This window comes from Mytilus californianus, unplaced genomic scaffold (assembly GCF_021869535.1).
Source record: "Mytilus californianus isolate M0D057914Y unplaced genomic scaffold, xbMytCali1.0.p SCAF_19, whole genome shotgun sequence".
In the NCBI taxonomy this organism is placed as follows: Eukaryota; Metazoa; Mollusca; class Bivalvia; order Mytilida; family Mytilidae; genus Mytilus; species Mytilus californianus.
Genome location: NW_026262667.1, coordinates 139,898 through 167,566, shown reverse-complemented (window position 1 = coordinate 167,566; position 27,669 = coordinate 139,898). Strand labels below are relative to the sequence as shown.

Below are 27,669 nucleotides of genomic sequence, written 5' to 3'. Positions count from 1 at the left end.
AGTGTTGTAGATTTTTCAAAAATCAAAGTTTGCCACCTGTATACTGTCAGAGATAAAAAGGTGTAAAAGAGTTTTCAAGAGATGAAGACCACAAGAGTTGGATTCCACTTGATGAGTGATATGGGTTCCTGGGGAACTACCCTACATAATTACTAAAGTTTTCTAAAAGTAGACAACCAGTCATCAGTCCTATGGTTGCAAAAGACTAACAAACGTTTTAAAATGATGACTCAGAGATTTGATAACCAACCTAATTTTTTGTGTAATACTGTTGTTTTAAAAGATACAATATAGTTTTGTTCTCAGGTTTATATTTTTACTCTAATAATCAATTGAGTCTCCAAATATTTTTAGGGTTCAAGAAACCATATTGCCACCCAGGTAAATGCATATTATTTGAATTATCTGTTTAAAGAATCTAGATAAAAACAAATATGACATATTGAATTGAATCGAATGAGATATATAGTTGTCTTTAAATGAATTAGTCTCCAAGTATGTTGGTGCTGTATTTGTTTCAATGTTTTTGAAGCTTAGAATTGATATGCATAAAATAGCTGTTATATTAAAATACATTCCCTTTAGATGATGCTTTCATAAAATCCTTATATTAACTTTATGCATACGACTAATTAACTTTAATTACACTTTTTGGATCTAAATTTGCTGTCTCTGAGTTAAGGAATATTAACATGTTTTATTTTGTATTTCTTTTAGGCTAATATTCTGCTTCTAAATAAACTCTGAAGTATGCAACACTGCAAATGCACTCTGTTCTTTTATATACAAAATTTTATAATATTCTAACAGTAAAGACATGCATCTGCATGGTTAAATTCTTTTAAATTAAATACAATAGACTTTACCTTTTAAAATAATAAATGGTTTTGACATTTTCAAGATTTTCTGAAATACTATCTTTTGGTTAAAAGAAATCCACCTCTTTAAAAATGGGCTTACTGTAAAAGCTACAAAAGAAAAACAAAGCCATCTTGACTCCTATGCACATTCTTCAGACATATAGTGAAAAAAGAGAACTTTTTGTTTTTCAAATTTTTTTATGCTCCCGCCGCAGCGGAGGGGGCATTATGTGTTACCCTTGTCCGTCTGTACGTCCGTCTATATATACCACAAAACCCAGATCAAGTTTGAATTTGGTTGGCTTCACTTTAACCGTTCTAGAGTTATGCCCCTTTACCAGTGGTCCGTTCTCTAATTTAAGTTTGCCTTAACCAAATGTTATGAAACTTATACACAATGCTAATTACCACAAAATTCAGATCAAGATTGAGTTCAGGTGGTGTCACTTTTACCGTTCTTGATTTATGTCTTTATTTGAAACCTCTAATGTTGCTATAGAAATCAAATTTTCTTCTTCAGCTTTGGATTGATATCTAGAAAAATCATGTTTATTATGTCTTATGAGTTTTTTTCACACATTGATAAATTTGTTTATAAGGCAAACATGGTATTATCCAATGCTCTGTCTGTTCATCTGGAATGCATGTGTTATGGATGATCACTTAATATTAATGAAAATTGTAAACAATATTCTTTAGCTTTGACATAAATACCTTATATTATGTTCCATAGAAAAAGATGCAATTTTGTTTTCTCTATAGCAGTAACAACAAATCAAGAGTTATGTTCCTTGGTTTAGTCAAAATTGATGATGTTGGATAATAGGATTAACATATAAAACAAACTATTTTAAGAATTATTTAATTCTCCTTTACAATAGAAGTAAAATTGAAATATTCAGTATCATAACTTTTATCAGTTGTTTTTATTGGTCAATTGACAAAAAGAAAAATTATTAATAAAAAAAGCTAAAAAAAAAATTTATTCCAGAAGATTTTAGCTCTGTCTTCAAATTCTTGTTTGATATAGAAAAATGCAATAGCTGATAATTTAATCATTTAAAGCTATTAAGCTTGATCTCTCAGACATCTCCATTTTAATAATTCATATAACATTAAGAAATATACTGTAAGAGAAGAAACTTGTAAAGATGTGCATGATATATACAATGTGCTAATCTATTGATAATGTCTCGCTTTAGTAAAAGTGATTTTTTATTTTAGTTCTTTGACAAAAAAATCCACAATTATATATCATCTGACAGCAATATGTATGTAATTATATCATTATCATATATATGTTATTTAGTTGAACAGATTTCAGGGTTGTTTTTAAAATTTGTTTGTCTAATTCTTTTTAAGCTCACCTGGCCCAAAGGGCCAAGTGAGCTTTTCTCATCACTTGACGTCCGTCGTTGTCGTTGTCGTCGTCGTTAGCTTTTTACAAAAATCTTTTCCTCTGAAACCACTGGGCCAAATTTAACCAAACTTGGCCACAATCATCATTAGGGTATCTAGTTTAAACAATGTGTCTGATGACCCCGCCAACCAACCAAGATGGCCGCCATGGCTAAAAACAGAACATAGGGGTAAAATGTAGATTTTGTCTTATATCTCTGAAACCAAAGCATTTAGAGTAAATCTGACGAGGGTAAAACTGATAATCAGCTCAAGATCTATCTGCCCTGAAATTTTCAGACAAATCTGACAACTTGTTGTTGGGTTGCTGCCCCTGAATTGGTAATTTTATGGAAATTTTGCAGTTTTTGGTTATTATCTTGAATATTATTATAGATAGAGATAAACTGTAAACAGCAATAGTGTTCAGCAAAGTAAGATCTACAAATAAGTTGTCATGACCAAAATTGTCAGTCGACCCCTTTAAGAGTTATTGCCCTTAATAGTCAATTTTTAACAATTTTTAGTTAATTTTTGTAATCTTTTACAAAAATCTTCTTCTCTGAAACTACTGAGACAAATTTAACCATACTTGGCCATAATCATTATAAGGGTATCTAGTTTAAAAAATTTGTCCGATGACCCCGCTTTCCAATGGCCGACTTGGTTAAAAATAGAACATAGGGGTAAAATGCAGTTTTTGGTTTATATCTCTGAAACTAAAGCATTTAGAGCAAATCTGACAGGTGGCTAAAATATTCATCAGATTTAGATTTATCTGCCCTGAAATTTTCAGACGAATCCAACAACCCGTTGTTGGGTTGCTGCCCCTGAGTTAGTAATTTTACAAAAATTTTGCAGTTTTTTGTTATTATCTTAGATATCATTATAATATCTAATATCTAATACTATTAATTATGATTTTAACCTTATTTTACATGATTTCCAAAGCATCAGTAAATACAGGTGAGCTACACAGGCTCTTGAGAGCCTCTATTTTTAATACGATGTAGTTTGAATTGTTTGAATTTCAGAGTTGATGTTGGTCCAGATATTCCCTTGACTGATATCAAGCCTAGGATACCAGTTAGAATGATATCAGGCAGACCTGCAATGAATAGAATCCCTGATGATATAACTCGTGAACTAGCAACAAAGCCTGATCTTAGGAAAAAGAAAAGAGAGGCAGTATTTGACCAGTTATGTGACAGTGCCAAGGATTTCTTTTGTTGTAAAATATGTAGGTGTAGTAAAAAAGATGGAAGTTTGGATAAACGGTTAGTAATATAATTTTCTTTTAAGGTGGTACATAACACTACAGGGAGATAACTCTGTAAAAATCAGCTGAATGTTTTAATCACGTTCTGTTATTAAGGAAACATTAAGCTTCTCAATGATCGAAATTAGTGTTTGTCAAACTGCTATATATCCAATGAAATTTTTCCGATAAAGTGTGTGGTTCAAGTTTTTTGAAATTTTCATATTTTTGTCAAAGGGTCAAAGTAAATATTTTGTCAAAATTTTATGAAAATTAAACGAGCTAAATTAATCTTAGTCAAGGTGTTTGGTACCACTTTAAAGCAACTTCAGCTTATACTGAACTAAAGAAGTTCATTAAAAGAGACATTTTTTCACTGATTTCAACACTGACAGCTTTGAAAAAATGGACAAGTCATGGTAATACTGACAATTGTCTTATTGTTTAAGTATTTAAACATGCTGTTTTAATATTATACCCCCTGTTTAAAGGAGGGGAATACTGGTTTAACACTGTCTGAGCCATGTAATTTAACAAAATGCATATCATAGAACATACAATAACAATCAATACAGGAAATTAAAAGCACTTTACTCTTAAATAACAGTATAATAGTTAACAAACACACAAAATGAAAAACAATATTTTACCGTACTAAAGAATGCTAGCAGTTACTGAAAGCAAGCTCAAAGTACTTAAACAACTGCTGATAAGAAGCCATGCCATCCTACACTCTAATATTGGTTACTGTATTTCATAGACAATTTCAAACATCAACCTCATAAAAAGTACAGATAGACACAATCTTGTGCAATGCCTAAAACAAACTATAAAACAAACAAGAAAACATTAAAGTTATGGTTTCAACTATAAATTAGCAAATTGATATTTATCCCAAAAATTACTGTAAATTCAGAACTTATTGTACTGTTTTTATGAATTCAAAAAAATGCAAAAGAATTAGCTTTGCAATAATAAAAACTTGCATTCATTATTTCAGTAGTGATTTTTGATATCACATTAATTAGATCTTGCATTTTTACCAGTAACCAGTCATTCCCAATAATAAGTGCACACATTAATTTCTAATATTACAATAGCAATTCGATAATTCTATTAAGGGAAGGAGAAAAAATTGAAGGACTATTCCTACACACGTTTATAAAGTATTGTTGGTAAAGCCTTTAAAAACAATAAGAGTGTTAAAAGCTGGATGAAATACCACTTTTTATCAAATTACTGCAGGTTGTATCATACTTTCCCAATATCAATGTAGTCAAATTTTACAACTTGTTTATTTTCATTTTGATTAAATTATTAATTAAATAATATATATGCATTAATGTATGTTTCAGACCGTATTTTTCTTATTTCATCACCTTTGTACAAGTAGTAATAATGATAGCAGCTGTGGCAGTTTATGGCTTTGCTAGACCTCACTATAGTAAAGTTGAAGATGAAGAACTGGTAAGATTAAGAGATATTTTGTGATGAAGGTCTCAAACAAGATAACTGCCTAGTTAAAACAAATTCACAATCATGATAGTTCATTGTGAAATGAGATTGTATGTGGACTTTTATATTGGGACATTGAAGGAATTTCTAGAATACTGAAAAACATCCTAAAACTGAAATATTGCAAAAAGTAATTTCAGAAATGCCAAAAAGCAGTTGTTCATAAAATTGTGATTGCAAGTAGAGCTTATTATTTAAACTTATTTCTGCTTTTATACACATACATAGGCAAAGATAGTGTGTATTGACTTGACATAATAACAATATAAGTATAAGGCTTAGAAACTTAAACCTTATATCGTTTTTCTGTCAAGGTAATGCACTATTATTGTCTTTGTCTAAAACACTTTTATACCCATTTTGTTTTTATTATATAATTTTAAATCAGCTTTTAAATGTTACCGTTTTCATGAACACGAGGAAAAATACAGAATTTATGCAGTTTTCCATCGTTATTTCCATTGTGGAAACATTGTGCGCAGCCAAGAAACAAAATCATTTAAGAGAAGCTTTATTATAACTATTGACATAATCTCACCAAATATAAAGTTGTTTCTTGGGTGCACACATACTTTTCCAATCTAAAATATATTTAAAATATGATGAAAAACAAGGAAAATCCAGAAATTTTACAAAATGTACAAATTTTGTCATGGTTTATTGCCATGGTAACTGTTAAATGCGAAATTGATTTTTCTAAATACCTTGTACCTTAGTCTAATTAGGACAAATTTAAGACTTTGTTTGATAACTTTAAAATTTGAAGTAATATTTGGGCCAAATAAGGGCCTTATTGCCCCTACCCCTTTTTTTATGCCAGTGACCATCTTATGGAAGTGTGTACAAATCATTACAACTTTAGAAGTGGGAGGCATGGCTTAAGGCAATGTAATGTCAGTGACAGTATATCAAATAAAAACACACAGTCAATGCATTTTGACTTCTCAAAAAGAACGATTGCAGTAAAAATACAAATAAAATGACATTGTCTTCAATTTGTAGGTTTTGAAACCCTCTTTATCCATTGAGCTAGTTAGAAAGTCAGAGTTTGGAAACATATGGCTGGGACCAAGACAGGTACATTATCTACTTATTTTAGATAACATTGATATCAATTATTTATTTTTCTACAGACCCTCTTTAGTATATATCTTGCATTGACGACCATTTGACAGAAAGCTGGCATATTTGGTAGGATTGTATGCCATCATATGTAGTTGACCATAAAGTACCACCATTTTGATTTAACCATTTTTACTGGAGTTATCGGACTTTGACAATTTGTTGGAGTAGTGTGACAGTACCTTGTGAACCCAACTCCTCTGAGAAAGTTTTACAAAAACCTCTCATATTTGATAGGATTGGTTACCATTTTGTGTAAATGTCTATATTATACAGTCAGTTTGATTTGACAATTTTTACGCAAGTTACAGATCTTTTTCCATATTTTGACTATCATACCACTGTGACACACTATTTGATTCCTCGTTTATACAGTGTGTGGGACATTTCACAATGATGTAGCCATATTTTTTCCTTTAATAGAAAAATTTAATAACACCTTAACCATTATGAAGCAAAACCCATACCACATAGTAAGCTAAAAGAGGCCCCAAAAGGACAAATTTTAAAAATTTCAAACAACAAAACTAACGGCCTAATTTATGTTCAAACAATAAATGGATAACACATATGATAATCAGGTACAGTGACAACCACTGAATTGCAGGAATCTGACTTGGGACAGGCACCTACAGAATTTGGTGGTGTTAAACATGTTTGCTGGCACCAAACCCTCCCCCTAACCTTGGACATTGGTGAACTTGCAGTTACTGAAAGCTAGTTCAAAGCTAAAAAGTAACTAATAAAAAAACATTCATCTAAGACTAAAATATCCATCAGTACACATCCACAGCCAGTAGATTTAGTGTAAAGACATCATTAACAGTCAAAGAAAAACATAACTTTGTGCAATGCAAAAATGTAGGTATCAACAGATTGCAGTACCGTGAAAGTACATATGTGTATAACAATAGTATGTAGTTTGGTTTTAATTTACTGATAACAAAATCAATATTTATACCGATTAAAACAATATTCAAAGATCTAATTACACTGCTGAATTGATAACTTTTTAGAATAAGTTTATTTAAAGGATTGACTTTAAAAAATGGAAACCAACACGTTATAAATTTCATGCTTCCGAAGCACTTTTCTGGATTTACCTTCATCAGAAACACTCAAAGCCAAATATTTGAAATCCAAGGATGTATAAGTACCTAAAAAGTTGAACTAGCTTACAGTAACTGCAAGTACTCTTACATTGGTACTAAGCCAAAAAAAACAAATAGATAGAAAGTTTGGTAGAATTACTTTAATGCTTATCAGCCAACCAATATTGCTGTCAACAAGCAAATTCATTTAACACTTTACTTATTGGATCAGGAAGTATGTAGAAAGGGTATAAAAAATGTAAATGGTTAGGCTAATGTATATGTTAATGCAGAACATGTTTATGATTGTTATGAGGCAACTGATACTAGTAAAAAGTAAAGTCACAAAAATACTGAACTCCGAGGAAAATTCAATCTGAAAGTCCCTAATCACATGGCAAAATCAAATGACAAAACACATCAAACGAATGGACAACAACAAATGGGAAAAGTGTAAAAACATCAGTAAGTGTTATAAAAAAAAATGATTCATTTAAGGATGACTTGATTCATCTTGGTGCCAAGTACTCTCCATGTATGAGAAAAGACCCAAATCTTGTCAAAGTATTAAAGTTAGATCGAGAAGAGGAAAAAACTTCCGGGTGTTGTGTGAGGGATGATGGTGCTGGGTGTGTTCAAACAGTAGAATCTCAATGTAGTGTAAGTATCATGACATGCCTTAACTCGAGAATCTCAATGTAGTTTATCTATCAGGACATGTTCAAACTCTAGATTCTCATTGTAGTCTAAGTATCAGGACATGTTTAAACTCTAGAATCTCATTGTAGTGTGAGTATTAGGACATGTTTAAACTCTAGAATCTCAAGGTAGTTTATCTATCAGGACATGTTCAAACTCTAGATTCTCATTGTAGTCTAAGTATCAGGATATGTTTAAACTCTAGAATCTCATTGTAGTGTGAGTATCAGGACATGTTTAAACTCTAGAATCTCAAGGTAGTTTATCTATCAGGACATGTTCAAATTCGAGATTCTCATTGTAGTGAAATTATCAGGACATGTTTAAACTCTAGAATCTCATTGTAGTGTGAGTGTCAGGACATGTTTAAACTCTAGAATCTCAGTGAAGTGTAAGTATCAGGACATGTTTAAACTCTAGAATCTCATTGTAATGTAAGTATCAGGACATGTTTAAACTCTAGAATCTCATTGTAGTGTAAGTATCAGGACATGTTTAAACTCTAGAATCTCAATGTAGTTTATCTATCAGGACATGTTCAAACTCTAGAATCTCATCGTAGTGTATATATCAGGACATGTTTAAACTCTAGATCTCATCGTAGTGTAAGTATCAGGACATGTTTAAACTCTAGATCTCATCGTAGTGTAAGTATCAGGACATCTTTAAACTCTAGAATCTCATTGTAGTGTAAGTATCAGGACATGTTCAAACTCTAGAATCTAAATGTTGTGTAAGTATCAGGACATGTTTAAACTGTAGAAACTCATTGTAGTGTAAGTATCAGCACACTCTAGAATCTGATTTTAGTGTCATTATCAGGACATGTTCAACTCTAGATTTTAGTTTTAGTTTTATAATAAGTGTCTACATGTGTTCAAACTCTTAAATCTCATAAACCTTGTAGTTAAAATTTCCCACTTCAGAAGGATTCATTTTTGGGCCTAGAATGTTTACCTGGTATATGTTTGTTTTGACCTGTACTTTGTTTTTGTCAAACATTAAAGGATCAGTTACTTCATTAAGTAAGAATTTGTTTCTGGTAGAATTCAACTATTTCATTATGTGGTATGTAAGAAGGACAACAGGAATTACATGTACCTAAAATATTGGACAGTAAAACAGACCACAAATACCACCTAAAGCTGACTCCTCTGAGAAAATAGACAAACAAACAAAGATAAACAACAACAAACAACATAGGATTCAGATAGACTGACTTGGTAAACGCACACAATTTGGTGAGATTAAACCTGTTGAACTGGAGCACAAATCTCCCCCTTTACTCTTCGTGTCTTTATTAAAAATTCTTTATTGACAACTCAAATATTCGAAAGTTGTTATGATTTTCTGATGAACAAATATTTCAACTTAAATTATGGTTTAATAATTACAGAATTTGATATCAACCTTTGTGAAGTGGAATACAACAAAACCATCCAGCTTAGGATTTACATCGGGGGCTGTTTGTGGACAAGATCCAAAGTAAGTTGATATTGAAATCATTGTTTACATTGCTTAAAATATATTCTTTATTTCTAAGTAGTCATATCTAGTAAACAGTGCATTCATATATGTCAAGCATTAGGTAGTTTTATTGTAAGAATTGTATCAATTAGTCTTTGTCTCTTGTGACTGTTAGATCAGCTATGGTGTTAAATGCCTTATATCTGCAGTCAGTCAAGTTCAATTTTTTTCACTTAAAGAGGATGTCTGGTTTTTGAATGCTATCAATATATTATTTTATTCAGAACATGAAGATATTTGGATAAAAGATTTTAGAATAATGACTTTTTATATTGTCCCCATTAGAATTACACAAGATTGTGAGAGCAGTTAATTTCTAATGTGGAATAGGGTTCGTCAAACTTTCAAAATTTCAAGTTCCCCATGTTTGTTTTAATATATGAAGCATTTACTGTAGCTAAACTAATTGTTCATCGGGCATATTTAAAAAATGGATTACAGATCCTTTGAAGTAAAATGAAGTCTATGTAAAAAGCTTACATCAGTAATATCTCAATTCATAAAATCAGAAACAGTAGATTATTTGTGTGGACTTGGAAAGGTAAATAATATTGAAAACAAGTATTATAAGCCCTCTCAATTCTACATTCCTCATTAAAGATTAATAAATATCAAAGATGAACATGAGTGACATCTCACATGAGTTGGAAAGTTAGCATTGTTCGAATATTTTGTTTGGATGCCACTTGGAAAAGTTAATATGACAAATTATCTTTAAAAGCATTTTTACACCAACATTTATCATTGGAGTTTATTTAAATTGATGTCATATAACAGAGGTATTAGATAGATTGTTTAAACATCAGCTGTGTCCCTTGGGAAAATAAATAAGGAAAACTTTAGAATATCAGCATGGAACATTGGCTACGCTGTAATAATCTTCCTTGAATTTGTGTTTCTTAACATATGACTGTGTTTATGTTACAGATACTGCAAGAAGCCATCTTCCATTCCTCCATTTGAATGGAATAAGAATGATATGACAGAATGGCCAGTAAGTTGTCCTCTTGCCAAATTACACACACACATTACATAGGAGAATTTAATGAACTTCTATATCTAGACATACATATATCATTTCTTTTTTTTAAATTCGGTTTTTAATATGATGTAAACTTTCAAATTCTCTTCACTGTATAGATTATTTTGTCGACCCTGCGACTTCTGTTTCAGAAAGCGAGACATAGGGATAGTGATCTGGTGGCGGCGGCGGTGTTAACTTACTACTTCAAAGCTCAATATCTCAGAAGGTAGAAGACCATATCCATTGTCCTTGACCTCATTTTTAGCTCACCTGACCTGAAAGGTCAAGTGAGCTTTTCTCATCACTTGGCGTCCGTCGTCCGTCGTCCGTAAACTTTTACAAAAATCTTCTCCTCTGAAACTACTGGGCCAAATTTGACCAATCTTGGCCACAATCATCATTGGGGTATCTAGTTTAAAAAATGTGTCCGGTGACCCGGCCAACCAACCAAGATGGCCGTCATGGCTAAAAATAGAACATAGGGGTAAAATGTAGATTTTGGCTTATATCTCTGAAACCAAAGCATTTAGAGCAAATCTGATATGGGGTAAAATTGTTTATCAGGTCAAGATCTATCTGCCCTGAAATTTTCAGATGAATCGGACAACCCGTTGTTGGGTTGCTGCCCCTGAATTGGTAATTTTAAGGAAATTTTGCCGTTTTTGGTTATTATCTTGAACATTATTATAGATAGAGATAAACTGTAAACAGCAATAATGTTCAGCAAAGTAAGATCTACAAATAAGTCAACTTGACCAAAATGGTCATTTGACCCCTTAAGGAGTTATTGCCCTTTATAGTCAATTTTTAACCATTTTTCGTAAATTTTTGTAATCTTTTACAAAAATCTTCTCCTCTGAAACTACTAAGACAAATTTAACCAAACTTGTCCACAATCATCATTAGGGTATCTAGTTTAAAAAATGTGTCCGATGACCCCGCCCGCGAACCAAGATGGCCGACATGGCTAAAAAAAAGTACATAGGGTAAAATGCAGTTTTTGGCTCATATCTCTGAAACCAAAGCATTAAGAGCAAATCTGATGAGGATAAAATTGTTCATTAGGTCAAGATCTATCTGCCCTGAAATTTTCAGACCAATCAGGCAACCCGTTGTTGGGTTGCTGCCCCTGAATTGGTAATTTTAAGGAAATTTTGCAGTTTTTGGTTATTATCTTGAATATTGTTATAGATAGAGATAAACTGTTAACAGCAAAAATGTACAGCAAAGTTAGATCTACAAATAAGTCAACATGACCAAAATTGTCACTGACCCCTTAAGGAGTTATTGCCTGTTATAGTCAATTTTTTACAATTTTCATAAATTTTGTAAATTTTTGTAAATTTTTACAAAGTATTTTCCACTGTAACTACCGGGCCAAGTTCATTATAGATAGAGATAATAGTAAGGAGCAAGAATGTTCAGTAAAGTAAGATCTACAAACACATCACCATCACCAAAACACAATTTTGTCATGAATCCATCTGTGTCCTTTGTTTAATATGCACATAGACCAAGGTGAGCGACACAGGCTCTTTAGAGCCTCTAGTTATGGTTAAGTGACTACTTGGAAAAAAGTTAGAATTTTTTGTAATGTTAATTTCTCTCTAGGATAACTATATTTATTATGTGCGTACCTTGCAAGGTCCTCATGCCTGTCAGACAGTTTTCACTTGTCTTCGACCTCATTTATGGATCAGTGAACACTGTTAAATTTCCGTGGTCAAGTCCATATCTCATACTAAAAGCAAAAGGTCTACTATATTTGGTATATGGAATGATTGTAAGGTGTACATGTCCAACTGGCAGATGTCATCTGATCTTGACTTCATTTTCATGGTTCAGTGGTTAAAGTTAAGTTTTTGTGTTTTGATCTGTTTTACTTATACTGTATGCAATAGGTCAACTATATTTGGTTATGGAAATATTTTACGATGTACATGTCAATCTTGCAGGTTTTATTTGACCTTGACCTCATTTTCACGGTTCATTGCTCAGTGTAAAAATTTTGTGTTTTGGTCTGTTTTTCTTAAACTATAAGCAATAGGTCAACTATATTTGGTGTATGGAATGATTGCAAGGTGTATAAGTCTGTCTGGCAGGTATCATCTGACCTTGACCTCATTTTCATGGTTCATTGGTCGTTGTTATGTGTTCCTGGTTATGTTTGTTTCTTAGATACTATAAGCAATAGGTCAACTGTATTTGATACATGGAATGATTGTTAGGTATACATGTCTGTCTGGCAGGGTTCATCTGACCTTAGCCTCTTTTTCATGTTTCATTGGTCAATATGAAGTTTTCATGGTTTGGTCTGTTTCTTGTATACTACGAGCAATAGGTCAACTATATTTGGTGTATGGAATGATTGTAAGGTAAACATGTATTTCCGGCTTGGTGTATATGACCTTGCCCTCATTTTCTTGGATCATTTCAAGTTTATGCGATACTTGAAGTAAAACTTTATACTTAAGACTATCAACATAAAATCAATGATCAGTAAAGTAGGCGAGACATTTCAGCGTGTGCATTCTTATTTCAATAGAGACAGACTTGTGTTCAACTATTTTTGGTGAATAGATTAACCAATTAGATTTGTTCTGTTACTGCTTTGCTTATTTTTTAACTAAATTTTAGAATTTATCTTTTTCAGTTATGTTTAGACACAAGAAAACCTGGGTATACTCAATCTGGAATCATTAATCAAACTGACAGACACATGACATGTGAGATGTTAGGGAGGCCATGTTGTCATGGTATGCAAGGAGAGTGTATGATAACAACTCGAGAACATTGTGACTTCCTCAGGGGATACTACCATGATGAAGCTTTCCTGTGTTCTCAGGTAAATTTCAAGTTTGAAAAGGTTTAATAACATATACAGTTAACTCTTGTTGTCTTGAACTTAGTTGGCTCGAATTTTTCGAGTGAGTCCACATTTTCCCATGGTCCCAAGCTTTGTTCCATATAGATGTATGTATTTCAACTCCTGATGAGTCTAAATTGGATGAGTCGAAATTTCAGTTGACTCTAACAAAATTTAAGGTCCCATGGTTAACAAAAGCATTTAAAATGCATTTTTTATCTCGGACAAATACACATATGTCAAAACGACCGTCAAAACATGACCTCCAGTATTTAAATGGATTGACAAGTTAATCTGACAATTATTTATATTTTAATTAATAGTAATTAAATTTCCAGTCATTGACCACTGTAATGATTTATGACATCCTTTTGCCAGGAGTGTTTACTTAAGATAAACTTTGACCACCATGATAAATGATTAGCGATACATAGATTATGAAAAATAATTTAAATGTTTTATATCAATTAACCGTAATCATACATTAATGAGCTTAGTTGTGCATAAAGTGATTAAAACATCTCAATCAGCGTCTTTAATTTTTATATTTTCTTTTGCAGAAAGAGTTTAAAATATAAGAGAAAATGAAAAGAAATGTAAATTTTCTCAAATCTCTTGTATACAAGAATGAACATTTTTGTTAACTAATGTTAAGATCAATTTGAAACTGTTCTCTGGGCCTTAAACTACAGGAAATATTGTGACGTGCAAAGAAATAACTTATAATTTTATTATAATAATGAAATACTTTACATATGTGATCTTAGACAGACTATCAATTCCTTACCAATATTCATCTAGATTTTACTTCAGCCTTGCGAAGCTAAGCAAGAGTTGTGTCCCTTTGTCTATCAAACTTCTGGTATTTGTTTGAGTCGAACTATGGATAGATATCTCAAAATATTTCTCTGGTCTGGCTGACTTCCAGATAACAAGAGTCGACTGTACAATATAAAAAAATCAACACATCAACCCATGTTGACATAATGTAATGGACAGTCTTGACTCTTGATCTTACTGAAAAGTCTGACCTCTGTAGTTGAGGGTGAAAACCTAGATCTTACATTTTAAGTTTTGATCCTTTCACAGCGAATTTATAAAATGGTCGTTAAACACCCCATTATGTCCCCATAGTAGAATTTATAAAAATTGTGAAATTTTTTAAAGAAATCAAACTATCACTTACTTGAATTGGAATAATAAATTTGTTTTATTCATGATTATTTACTTGAGAATTATATTTTGTCAGGTGAATTGTTTTGAGGAGGTGTGTGGTATGATACCATTTGTTTATGCTGACAGACCCGACCAGTTTTCTAGAGTTTGGTCATCTAATCTACTTCATGCTGGGTAAGTGTGTAAGACAATTCCTTCATATTTTACCTAAAGAGTACTAGATATATTACTATGTTTTTGAAATTTTTACCAAGGAGTACTTGTGACTATACATTGTTAAGTAACCAGGAAGCCCATGGTATTTACCATACACAGGAAGAAACAGCAAGGTTATCTTTGCAATTCAAATACACAAAAAAAAATTTGGGAAAAATTTGTTCAATATTCCATCTGTCATTACAAATATGATTTTGTTCATATCAGATAATGCCAAGGTAAGAGCAATCTCCTGTGCTAATTCCACACTCAACAAATTTTTGTCAAGCCTTCGACTTTAGTCGAAAAAGCGAGACATAGAGATCCTACATTCTGTCGGCGGCGTCGTCGGCGGCTGCGGCGGCGTCCACAAATATTCACTCTGTGGTTAAAGTTTTTGAAATTTTAATAACTTTCTTAAACTATCCTGGATTTCTACCAAACTTGGACAAAAGCTTGTTTATGATCATAAGATAGTATCCAGAAGTAAATTTTGTAAAAATAAAATTCCATTTTTTCCGTATTTTACTTATAAATGGACTTAGTTTTACTGCTGGGAAATATTACATTCACTCTGTGGTTAAAGTTTTTAAAATTTTAATAACTTTCTTAAACTATCCTGGGTTTCTACCAAACTTGGACAGAAGCTTGTTTATGATCATAAGATAGTATCTAGAAGTAAATTTTGTAAAAAAATAAATCCATTTTTTCCTTATTTTACTTTTTAAATGGACTTAGATTTTCTGCCAGGAAACAACACATTCACTCTGTGGTTAAAGTTTTTAAAATTTTAATAACTTTCTTATACTAGTACTATTTTGGATTTGTACCAAACTTGGACAGAAGCTTGTTTATGATAAAAAGCTGAATCTTGTTTATGATCAAATGCTAGTATCTAGAAGGAAATTTTTGTTTTCTTCCAGTTAACATTACATTCAGTCTGCAGTTAAAGTTTTTAAACATTTATTAGATTCATAAACTATCCTGGATTTTTACCAAACTTGGACAGAAACTTCTTACAATCAAAAGATAGTATCAAGAGGAATATTTTTATTGATTTACTTCCTTATTTTTAATGAGCCTGCGATTAACAGAAAAAGTAGGTGAGACACTGGGTTCCGTGGAACCCTTACGAATTTTTTAGATGAAGTTGTTTCTCTGATAAAATTGTCAGTCATGGCGAAGATTTGTACAATATTGTTATACTTGTAATACTGGTGCAGGTAACTTATTTCAGAAACAGAGTTATCTCTCCATTGGTCATCCAGGTTTTTGTCTCGCCTTGACGGAGTCAAAAAGTGAGACATAGGTATGCTGTTGTGGCGGCGGTGTCAACAATGTATTAGTTTGTGATTAGGTCAGATTTATGGTGAACAATTTGTGGTAGGTCAATGATATTTGGTATGCAGTTGTATTAGCATTGGCACATCTCATTTCGATGGAGATTACTTGGTCCCACCCCCTCAGTCATGATCTATTGACTTTGAAACTTTTACTTTGTGTGCATGTATTAGTTTGTGATTAGGTCAGTTTATGAGGAACCACTAGTGGTAGGTTAATGATATTTAGTATGTAGTTGTATAAGCATTGGCATATCTCATTTCCATGGAGATTATTTGGCACCACCCCCTCAGTCATGGTCTATTGACTTTGAAAGTTTTGCTTAGTTTACATGTATTAGTTGTGATTAGGTCAGTTTAAGGGGAACCATTAGTGGTAAGTCAATGATGTTTGGTATGCAGTTGTATAAGCATTGGCACGTCTCAATTTCATGGAGATTATTTGGCCCCACTCTTTCAGTAATGGTCTATCGACTTTGAATGTTTTGCATAGTTTACATGTATTAGTTTGTAATTAGATCAGTTTAAGATGAACCACTAATGTTAAGTCAGTTATATATGGTATGCAAATGTGTTGGCATTTGCAAGTTTCATTTCCATGGAAATTATGTGGCCCCACCTCCTCATCATGGTTCATTGACTTTGAAACTTTTACATTGTTTTTAAGTTAATGTTTGTGTTTAGGTTTGTTTAAAGGGAACAACTTATGATAAGTCAATGGTATTTGGTATGCAGTTGTATTAGCATTGGCACATCTCATTTCTATGGAGATTGTTTGGCCCTGTACCTTCAGTCATGGTTCATTGACTTTCAATATTTTGCATAACTTACATGTTAAAGTATTGCTATTTTAATTTCAACATTTACATTATCAAATAATAAAAAGGCAAGACATATCTCTGTGTTAATAGTTTATCTTTTTCTTAGAGAAATAAGAAAGCCATATTTTTTTCTCTTCTTGAATATTTCTTGACAACATTGCCTTTACTATTTCACAATTTATAAGCCTCCAGCGAACATTTTTTTACACTTAATTAACTGTGCTCTAGCTATGATTGAGTTCAGATGGGTACCGTTTTAAGGTGAAGGTTGTATCAAGATGCTTTCTTGTCTAATAAGGGACAACTTTATCATGGTAATAGATTTTTGATAGATTTATAGTATTTTTTATTAAAAAAGGATTTTTTCAGTAGCTAAAATGATTTTTTTGTGCAATTAGAAGAATTAATTTCTATTCAGAAAACAAAAATGTAGAGTGCAGAATGGAGCTGCATCTCTTTTTTTTTTGGTTAACTAGGACACTGCTTTTCTGCTTTTAAAACATATGTGCTTAGTAGATTTCTTTGTAAAGTCTTGTGATAAAATGTTGAAAAAAAGGAATTGGGGAATGCTTTGACGTCTCAAAATTTGAGACTTTAGAGGTTATAAATTTTTAGAGAAGCATAAGGGGAGATTATTTAAACATTGAAAAGAAAGTTCATTTTATTATTTCAGATTTTTTTAATATTTTTTTTTATATAATTTTTTTTATATTATTTCAGATTTGTTCATATGTTAATCAGTTTCTTCTTTCAAATGATTGTTATGGCTCGAGTGGAACAACTGTACGGGTCATTAAGAATTATGTTTATTTATGTTGGCAGTGGTACCATAGGTACTTTAGCTAGCTGTACACTGTTACCCTATCATGTTGAGGTAAGTTAACACAAACAAACAAATTTAAAGTTAAAACATTGATAAAGGTTATTGATTTATGAATTCAGTTGTTATATGAATTATATTTTTGTAAGTGTATGTTTTATTGATTGATTTTATCAAGGTTGGCTCACATGTATTGGCCATCAGTTTTATTGTCGAGCCTGCGACTTTTGTCGCAGAAAGCTCGACATAGGGATAGTGATCCGGCGGCGGCGGCGGCGGCGGCTACGGCGGCGGCGGCGTTAGCTAACTTCTTAAAAGCTTTATATTTTAGAAGGTGGAAGGTCTGGATGCTTCATACTTTGTATATGGATGCCTCATGTTACGAAGTTTCCGTCAGTCACATGTCCAATGTCCTTGACCTCATTTTCATGGTTCAGTGACTACTTGAAAAAAAAGTTAAGATTTTTTGTAATGTTAGATTCTCTCTTATTATAAGTAATAGGATAACTATATTTGGTATGTGCGTACCTTGCAAGGTCCTCATGCCCGTCAGACAGTTTTCACTTGACCTCGACCTCATTTCATGGATCAGTGAACAAGGTTAAGTTTTGGTGGTCAAGTCCATATCTCAGATACTATAAGCAATAGGTCTAGTATATTCGGTGTATGGAAGGACTGTAAGGTGTACATGTCCAACTGGCAGGTGTCATCCGACCTTGACCTTATTTTCATGGTTCAGTGGTTATAGTTAAGTTTTTGTGTTTTGGTCTGTTTTTCTTATACTGTATGCCATAGGTCTACTATATTTGGTGTATGGAATGATTGTAAGGTGTACATGTCTAGCGGGCAGGTGTCATCTGACCTTGACCTCATTTTTCATGGTTCAGTGGTCAAAGTTAAGTTTTTGAGTTTTGGTCTTTTTTTCTAGTACTATATGCAATAGTTCAACTATATTTGGTATGTGCGTACCTTGCAAGGTCCTCATGCCCGTCAGACAGTTTTCACTTGACCTCGACCTCATTTCATGGATCAGTGAACAAGGTTAAGTTTTGGTGGTCAAGTCCATATCTCAGATACTATAAGCAATAGGTCTAGTATATTCGGTGTATGGAAGGACTGTAAGGTGTACATGTCCAACTGGCAGGTGTCATCTGACCTTGACCTCATTTTCATGGTTCAGTGGTTATAGTTAAGTTTTTGTGTTTTGGTTTGTTTTTCTTATACTGTATGCCATAGGTCTACTATATTTGGTGTATGGAATGATTGTAAGGTGTACATGTCTAGCGGGCAGGTGTCATCTGACCTTGACCTCATTTTCATGGTTCAGTGGTCAAAGTTAAGTTTTTTGAGTTTTGGTCCTTTTTTCTAATACTATATGCAATAGTTCAACTATATTTGGTGTATGGAAATATTTTATGATCTATTTGGCAGTCACACAGGTTTTATTTGACCTTGACCTCATTTTCAAGGTTCATTGCTCAGTGTTAAGTTTTTGTGTTTTGGTCTGTTTTTCTTAAACTATAAGCAATAGGTCAATTATATTTGTTGTATGGAAGAATTGGTAGCTGTACATGCCTGCCTAGCATGGTTCATCTGACCTTGACCTCATTTTCATGGTTCATTGGTCAATGTTTAGTTTACTTGGTTAATGTTAAGTTTATGTGACAGTTGTAATAAAGCTTTATATTTAGGACTATCAACATAATATCAATGATTAGTAAAGAAGGCGAGACATTTCAGCGTGTGCACTCTTGTTGATTGATTTTAACAAGGTTGGCTCACATGAGTTGGCCATCAATTTTATTGATTGATTTTTACAAGGTTGGCTCACATGAGTTGGCCATCAGTTTTATTGATTGATTTTAACAAGGTTGGCTCACATGAGTTGGCCATCAGTTTTATTGATTGATTTTTACAAGGTTGGCTCACATGAGTTGACCATCAGTTTTATTGATTGATTTTAACAAGGTTGGCTCACATGAGTTGGCCCATCAGTTTTATTGATTGATTTTAACATGGTTGGCTCACATGAGTTGGCCATCAATTTTATTGATTGATTTTTACAAGGTTGGCTCACATGAGTTGGCCATCAGTTTTATTGATTGATTTTAACAAGGTTGGCTCACATGAGTTGGCCATCAGTTTTTTGATTGATTTTAACAAGGTTGGCTCACATGAGTTGACCATCAGTTTTATTGATTGATTTTAACAAGGTTGGATCACATGAGTTGGCCATCAGTTTTATTGATTGATTTTAACAAGGTTGGCTCACATGAGTTGGCCATCAGTTTTATTGATTGATTTAAACAAGGTTGGCTCACGTGAGTTGGCTCACGTGAGTTGGCCATCAGTTTTATTGATTGATTTTAACAAGGTTGGATCACATGAGTTGGCCATCAGTTTTATTGATTGATTTTTACAAGGTTGGCTCACATGAGTTGACCATAAGTTTCATTGATTGATTTTTACAAGGTTGGCTCACATGAGTTGACCATCAGTTTTATTGATTGATTTTAACAAGGTTGGCTCACATGAGTTGATCATCAGTTTATTGATTGATTTTAACAAGGTTGGCTCACATGAGTTGGCCATCAGTTTTTTTAGACATACTGTAAATTCAGAAATTATTGTGTGCATTTATTATTGCGATTTTTGAAAGAATAACAGAAATGCGAGTTTAACTATTGCGAATTTTGGAAAAGCTACATACAGATATATGTATTTGATATTAGAATGCGAGTTTTTATTATTGCGATACTCAAGTAGTTGTGATATTCGCATTAATAAAAACCTCGCAATAATTTCTGAATTTACAGTACTCTAGATAATAGTGTTCATTTATGAAAAATAAATCCTTCCTAATCATATTACAAAAAGTCAGTGTTCTAGTTCTGTATTTATGTCCTGTTTAAATGTAATATTTTGCTTCTTATACTGCTTAAGGAAAAAAGGTTTTCTGATTTTGAATATAAAGATTCAAAATTGCTGTTAAGATGACGGAAGTGATTTAGGAGCAAGTAAAAGTTTGAGCAAATGTCTATGTTTTGGTTACAGGTATTTTCAGCAGTTTTAAAATCAATGGTTCACAAAACATCCATTTTTTAAGTTTCTTTGATAGACAAATCCATAGGACAACTAAACAAAATTGTATTCTGGATACAGACAGCTTCAAAAGAAATGGGTGAAATAGACCAGGCCTGTTTTTACAAAAGGCCATACAATATGCAAGTAGTTAATATTTTGAAAAGTTTGTTAATGTTTTTAGTCATATGACCTGGGCCTTGTCTTTCTGGGTTCAAACCTCCCATTTAAGTTATCCAAAACAAGTCACAAGTGATTATCAGGATATAAATGGTGTTTTGTAATTTATCATTGGAACATATTTGTTTCTTTTCATTGTAATTTGATTATATACTTTCAGACTGGACCAGCTGGTGCCCATTTTGGTATCTTGGCCTGTGTGTATGTTGACATCCTCTATAATATACTGAACAACTGGCAGAATGACAAGTCATACTTGAATGCTGGACTAAAATCTAACTTGGGTATTTATAGTCTGGTTCTACTGGTCCTATTTATATGTGGTCTCTTGCCATGGGTAGACAACTGGGCCCATTTATTTGGATTTGTATCAGGGGCTTTGTTATCATTAGTGCTGATAAAGGACATACAAATTGAAGATAAAGGACTTACCAAATTACGTATTATTGTTGTATCATTGGCTTTATTTGTGCTGATGTTTGTCTTACTTATGATTGGGTTTTATGTTGTACCAATTACTCAACGATCGTGGATACAATATTTCAACTGTATTCCATTCGATGATACGTTTTGTCACAACATGGATGTTAGCATTACAAGAGGTGCAAGTTACACAAAATATTTATAGATTTTCATAATTTCTAATTTAATTTCCCATACTGATAACAAGATTTCTGATTTTAAGATATCATTCAATTATGTTAGGGTAGCATCAAATTTGACCAGTACAAATGTAGTACAATCTTTTGTTTACCTCTCAGGTGTTTTGCTTCTGTTTATAATAGGAATGATCATGTTTAGATGAAGCTTTTAAATTCAAACAGGAAAATTTGTTGTATTTGTATTAAGGTACTTGTCTTTATCAAATAATAGATTCTCATTATATTTGGATTGTAACATTAAAATCACAGATTGATGTCTGCAAGTTGACTTATACTTTATGTATCTGCTTATCAGAGTTTATTTTGAATGAATATAAAAATAGAAATTAATAAAAAATAAATTATGTATAAAACCACACAACAGTTTTGATTTCTGAATATATTGATATTTAATTTTCATAAACATATTTGGGTTGTCAACAGCACCTATAAATAAATATAAATATTAAATTCCTGCATAATAACTATTATAACTTTTATTCACAATCAGTCTAATTGTATTAGAAAGTATGTACTTAAAATATAGTTTAAATTAAAGAAACAACTTGCAATTATAATACATGTACTGCTTATTTATTGATTTACCTCAATAGTTATTATCATTTCATAGAGTAGTATTAGAGTGTATTAGTATAGGATAAGTTTAGGTAAATTAAAAGAGTATGACTAATTTATTATTAATAATCATGCCTATTTGAAGTAAATTTCCTCTACTAAGTAGTTGGAATAGATGATACAGTGATTGTAGTGTCAAATGGATTTTTTATATGTTTTTTTGTAAATGAAATTTCAAAGCCTTAACGTAAGTAAATTGAAAAAAACATGAACATAATTTTAATGATTCAATTGTGGTTATGTAAAAACAATTGTATCATTAAAAGTCCTAAGTGTGACTATCTTTTTGTTAACAATCATTTTTTGTCTATTATTATGTTTAAATGTAAATTGCAATGGGTTATATTATTTTCCTCATATAAAATCAACATTTGTTCTGATCTCAACTTTCATTTTGTGTAAAGTGCAATTTTATATTAATTTTCTCATATATGTTGAAGAACTATTGGGATATCATGAAATAGATAGATGCTGTATAGTATTATTAAGAGTCCCAATTTGAGAACAGAACATTTTATTTTGAACGACTTTTATGTAGAAAAAAGAATTGACCCATTGTTCCATATTGTATCACTGTGTTAAAATGTTAGTTTGTGTGGCAGTTCTAGTTTTTCTCCCTTAGTTTGAGTTGATGTGGCAGTTATCTGCCATTAGTTTTTGTGGTTGTGGCAGTTATAAATTTCATTTTATTTTAGATGTTTTCATATTTTTATAATTTATATATTTCATATTACATTTTTTATATTTATATATTTTCATCGAAGGTGTAGAAATACATTTTACAATCTTAAGACAATTTTTGCAAATAGCAGAGTTACAAGCTCAAAAAAAAATATGCTCAGGAGTAAATTGTAACATGTTCATCAGGCAATTGTTTCTTTATATCTTTATGTTTTTTGTTTTTACTTTTGTTATTAATATAAATGTTTAACTTTATAGAACTGTTAAAAATACTGTTGCAAATATTTCTATATACAGTTTACAGTTTTAAAATTCTTTATATGTTTAGTCACAAAAGTGCTCTTATTTGCTTAAAATGCTTATTCTTGGTTGCTAATATTTATTATCATCTTCACTTTAAAATACCAGATTTTTATTTGGTTAATACGAGGAAGATGAGTTTCTCTATCCCATTGCTCAGCACAAGACAATTTTTTAATGTCACCCTCTCATGCAAACCAACTAAAAATCAATAATTAAAAAGACGATGAATTGAATTTTCATCAATAATTTTAAAGACAATGCACAAGTTCTTCGTTTTACCTTCAGGCCTTTTTCATAGACTATCAACATTAAGAAATACCCCTTGATTGACAATGTTTTTCGTGGGGTGACAATCTACCCCATCACCCTCTCAGTTATGTGTTATACATATTATGTGCTAGTTCATTTTAATTTCATTGTACTAGTATAATTAGAATTCAGATTTTCAAAACAGTCCAAAGTAAACCCCCTGAAAATTATGATATGTTATCATTTATAGTATTCTTGGTAAGCATATTGCTATTAAGGTGGTACATAACACTAGACGGAGATAACTCTGTAAAAATCAGCTGATAGTTTTAATCACGTTCTATTGTTAAGGAAATATTAAGCTTCTCAATGATCAAAATTAGTGTTTGTCAAACTGCTATATATCCAATGAAATTTTACCGATAAAGTGTGTGGTTCAAGTTTTTTGAAATTTTTATATTTTTGTCAAAGGGTCAAAGTAAATATTTTGTCAAAATTTTATGAATATTAAATAAGCCAAATTAATTTTAGTCAAGGTGTTTGGTATCACCTTAAAAAGCATACTAGATGACGTCTAGTTTGAGAATGCAATAAATTTTGTTTTATGAGTTTTCTGATGAACTTAGTGTGTATATAGATTTTTCTATTTTTGGTAATAATGTTCACAATGCAATTGGTGTCTTCTTGGTTATTTTGACTCTGCTGACTTACATGTATTGTGTCTTCATGTTTTTCATATCTTATGACTAATTTAAGTGTTGCATTGAAGGATTTTTTTTTACAATGTAATTTAATGGTTAAATCAACAAAATATAAAAACATAATTAATATAGAGGACAGAATAATACAGGCACATTACACAGAATTTTCTTTTTACAATGGTAAAGTCAGACTACACCAAAGACAGTATTGTAGATTTTGTAATGATCAGCATTTTTACAATGAGATGTTGACTTAAAATATGAGAGCATGATGATGTTCCTGATATATTGTACAATTAATAAACATTCTTAGTCTCCTGGCTATTTTAAAAATATTTCTGTTGCTATAACTCGTGATGATTGAGTTATCATTCTGTGTGATATTTTTTAGTTTTTTTGTTTTATTATTGAGTGCCATTTTATTAGTTGAATTAAAGTGCTTTACGTTGAGGGACATTTTCAGAGCTATGATGACCCTCATTCTGTATTATTGTTACTTCAGTTATTTGTTATTAATTTTTAATCAGAACATTTTTCTAGCTCAGTTTCTTCAAAGGTCTAAATGAACTTTTGTCATCTCATTGCAGCCATTATCCATTCATCGTCCATAACATTAAAACTAATGAATCAGCATATTAATGGAAATGACCATGAAAATTACAGAGTAAAAAACACTTATAATCATCTTTTGTTTGTGTAACTACAAAACCTTAACGTTGATGATATGGTACTATTACATGTATACTTATATCCAGAATTATGTCAGATATCCTTAGCTTTTTATAATAAATTTGAAATATTGAAGAAGAAAAAAAGTATTTTTAAAGGACTTGACCTATGTATATGTCAGTGTTCCAGCTAGGTCGTTTTCACAGGGCAGTCCGCCCGCCCTTTACCGAGTGCCGCCCTGTGCCCTTTTTAAGATGCCCTGCCCTTTTCGTAAGTCCATGCCTTTATTGTCGTAATATTTTGATGAAATACAATTATTCTACCTGTCTTCATATTTATGACAAGTTTATGACCCTCAGCTAATTAACATTTACAGCAGGTGTATTAAGTTGTGATTACAGATAATCGGCTTATCGACATCGGATGGGTCATTAATCTGTTAATTAAACTTCATAATTGACCATTTTAATAATTTTTCTCATTAAATTCAGTCAGTCAGCATTTCAATTTCAATATTTCTCAAAAGATGACGATTTGCGTTTGATGTATCCATAGTCCAAATAATTATGCCATCTTGCAAGGCTATTTTTAATTTTTGGCGTCACAGAAAAAAATTAAAAATAGCCTTGCAAGACGGCATAAGTATTTGGACTAATGTATCCATAGATCGTCTTGTTTATATGTCAAAGATTGATTTTTTTTAATTGATCTTTTAAACTAGTTTTAATCCAGAAGAAAGTAAAAACAATGCTTGACTGTACCTTTCATTGAATATCTATATCCAAATTAAATTAATTAAAGCTGTAATCCATGATCACAAATTGACTGCTTTGTTTACATTTGTTGAAAGCCATGTGCTTTTTTGGCGGGGAAAATTCGGAAAACTCCTTTAACAAGAAACAGTTACATTTCATTGTCACAGTAAGATTTTCATTTTGATTAAATGCTAAGATTAATTCATTAAAAATGAATACTTTCTTGGGGTGATACTGATACTACTTTAATACTCTACATCTAGGGGTGTGTAAAATGGAAAAAGGGGGGGGGGATTTTTTATATATAATATTACAAATATAAGTTTAAAAGTCTGAAAAGACATGGTTAAATGGATTTTAATTCTGAAAAAACTCAATGTGGTTTATTTTAATTCATTTATTATTTCTATCATAATCAGAAACACTGGGCTACATGTATTAGGCATTTCAAACATATATTATTGCCTTTATAAGAACATTCAAGACTATTAATAAGTATGTAACTGTAGTAAAAATACCCTAATTTCTACTGGGCCCTTGGAAAAAAGTTTTGGGATCCAGGTTGGCCCCTGGAGAAAATGTAAGGTATTGTTCCTGACTGTATTGCAGATCTAGTGTAGTATTTTAACTGACATGCACAATTCATTTCACTAATGAAATAAAAATAATTCTTCAAAACGCTGCTGCGCTCTGCATTGCAACTTAACCTTAGACATACCATGCATCAAAAATGTTCTGGGGAAGACTGAGCTAGTAATATACGTCATTGCATGGTCCTTTTAGTACTGTTACCCAAAATAAGGTTGATTTTCATCTAACGTAAAAGTGACTAAACCCCCTCAAAACTCCTAGCTGAAACCCCTGCAGTTAACATAAGACAATGTTTGGCATGCCCTTTTTGAAATATCAATCATCATGCTAAAGTGCCCTTTTCATGATTGGCTCCCTGCCCTTTTGAAATCCTAGCTGGAACACTGTATGTCATATTCTGAGTTAGTCCTAAAGGAAAAATTCTTAAGATGTCATTGCTCATAAACCATAATGACCCTTCCAAAAGGTGGAAATTTTAATAGGACTGCATATGAAAGGTTTTCTTTTCTGAAAGTAGTTTTACAGCTTTTTGTCTAAATCATAACTAAGGCATCTAATGCATTTAATAAACCCACCGACTAACTAACACAGCAGCACTTACTATAAATAGAACATGCAGTTAACTATAATATTTTGTCTGTAACCACACAACTGATAGTGTCCAAATGTTGCTGCTATGGTTTTGATACAATGTTAATTACCTCATTCACTTTTTTAAATGTTGAAAAAAGTAAAAGTTATTATCCTTGAAAAAAAACTTCCAATTGTCCTGCCAAAAATTAACATTGCCATTAACAAAGACACTATTTTGAGGTACTTATATCCGAATGGCAAGTTAGATACAAATGGCATTTTTAAAATCTTTTTAACCCATATATTGGAATTGAGTAGAATAATTAACCATCTTGTATGTTCAATAGATAGAGACTTCTTGTTTGTAAGTAACTGTCATTGTCATACTTTTTAATACTTTATATTTTTGACATTTTTCTTTTCTATAATTTTACATAAACCATGCAATATTGATATGTTAATTTGTAACGTGATAAAAAGGAAAGTAAACCTGTATTGTTGTGTTTTTATTTTAGTATGAGTGTGACGCTCTTTACAGATGTGATTGTCAAGTCAATATCAAATGTACATTATTAAAACTTCAGAAGGCGTTATAGTATAGGAAGATAAATTTACATTGGTTTAAAAACAAAAGCATGGATATAATTGAAATTATTTAAGATGCCTGCCTTATTCTTTGAAGGATTGATGGTTACTCTAGATTGGTTGGCATGGTGATTTGTTACAGAGAGCATACATTGCAATTCCTGTTCACAGTTACTAATGAAGGCTACATCGTCTGCACTTGTTGAACAACCAACATATGTTGTGCCTATTTTAAGTCCTAAACTATGTGATTTAAGATTGTTGACATATACTTTGTAGAGAAATGGAGAGAGGATTCCACCCTGGCGTACT

General features: G+C 31.7%; 1 protein-coding gene across 5 annotated transcripts in view; it reads left to right on the top strand.

Annotated features, from left to right (window-relative positions):
• LOC127727011 (inactive rhomboid protein 2-like) overlaps nucleotides 1–27,267 on the top strand; it is a 55,600-nt gene extending 28,333 nt beyond the window's left edge. For 3 of the 5 annotated variants that reach the window (XM_052234390.1, XM_052234391.1, XM_052234389.1), the window contains 11 exons: nucleotides 355–381; nucleotides 3,293–3,535; nucleotides 4,872–4,983; nucleotides 6,034–6,108; nucleotides 7,743–7,904; nucleotides 9,340–9,428; nucleotides 10,398–10,464; nucleotides 13,148–13,339; nucleotides 14,610–14,710; nucleotides 17,613–17,766; nucleotides 21,134–27,267. In XM_052234390.1, the coding sequence (XP_052090350.1) occupies nucleotides 355–381; nucleotides 3,293–3,535; nucleotides 4,872–4,983; nucleotides 6,034–6,108; nucleotides 7,743–7,904; nucleotides 9,340–9,428; nucleotides 10,398–10,464; nucleotides 13,148–13,339; nucleotides 14,610–14,710; nucleotides 17,613–17,766; nucleotides 21,134–21,601 (1,690 nt within the window). In that variant the 3' untranslated portion in view covers nucleotides 21,602–27,267. The remainder of the gene's footprint in view (nucleotides 1–354; nucleotides 382–3,292; nucleotides 3,536–4,871; nucleotides 4,984–6,033; nucleotides 6,109–7,742; nucleotides 7,905–9,339; nucleotides 9,429–10,397; nucleotides 10,465–13,147; nucleotides 13,340–14,609; nucleotides 14,711–17,612; nucleotides 17,767–21,133) is intronic. The other 2 variants (XM_052234392.1, XM_052234393.1) reach the window with 1 other exon arrangement.
• Nucleotides 27,268–27,669: the final 402 nt, after the last annotated feature.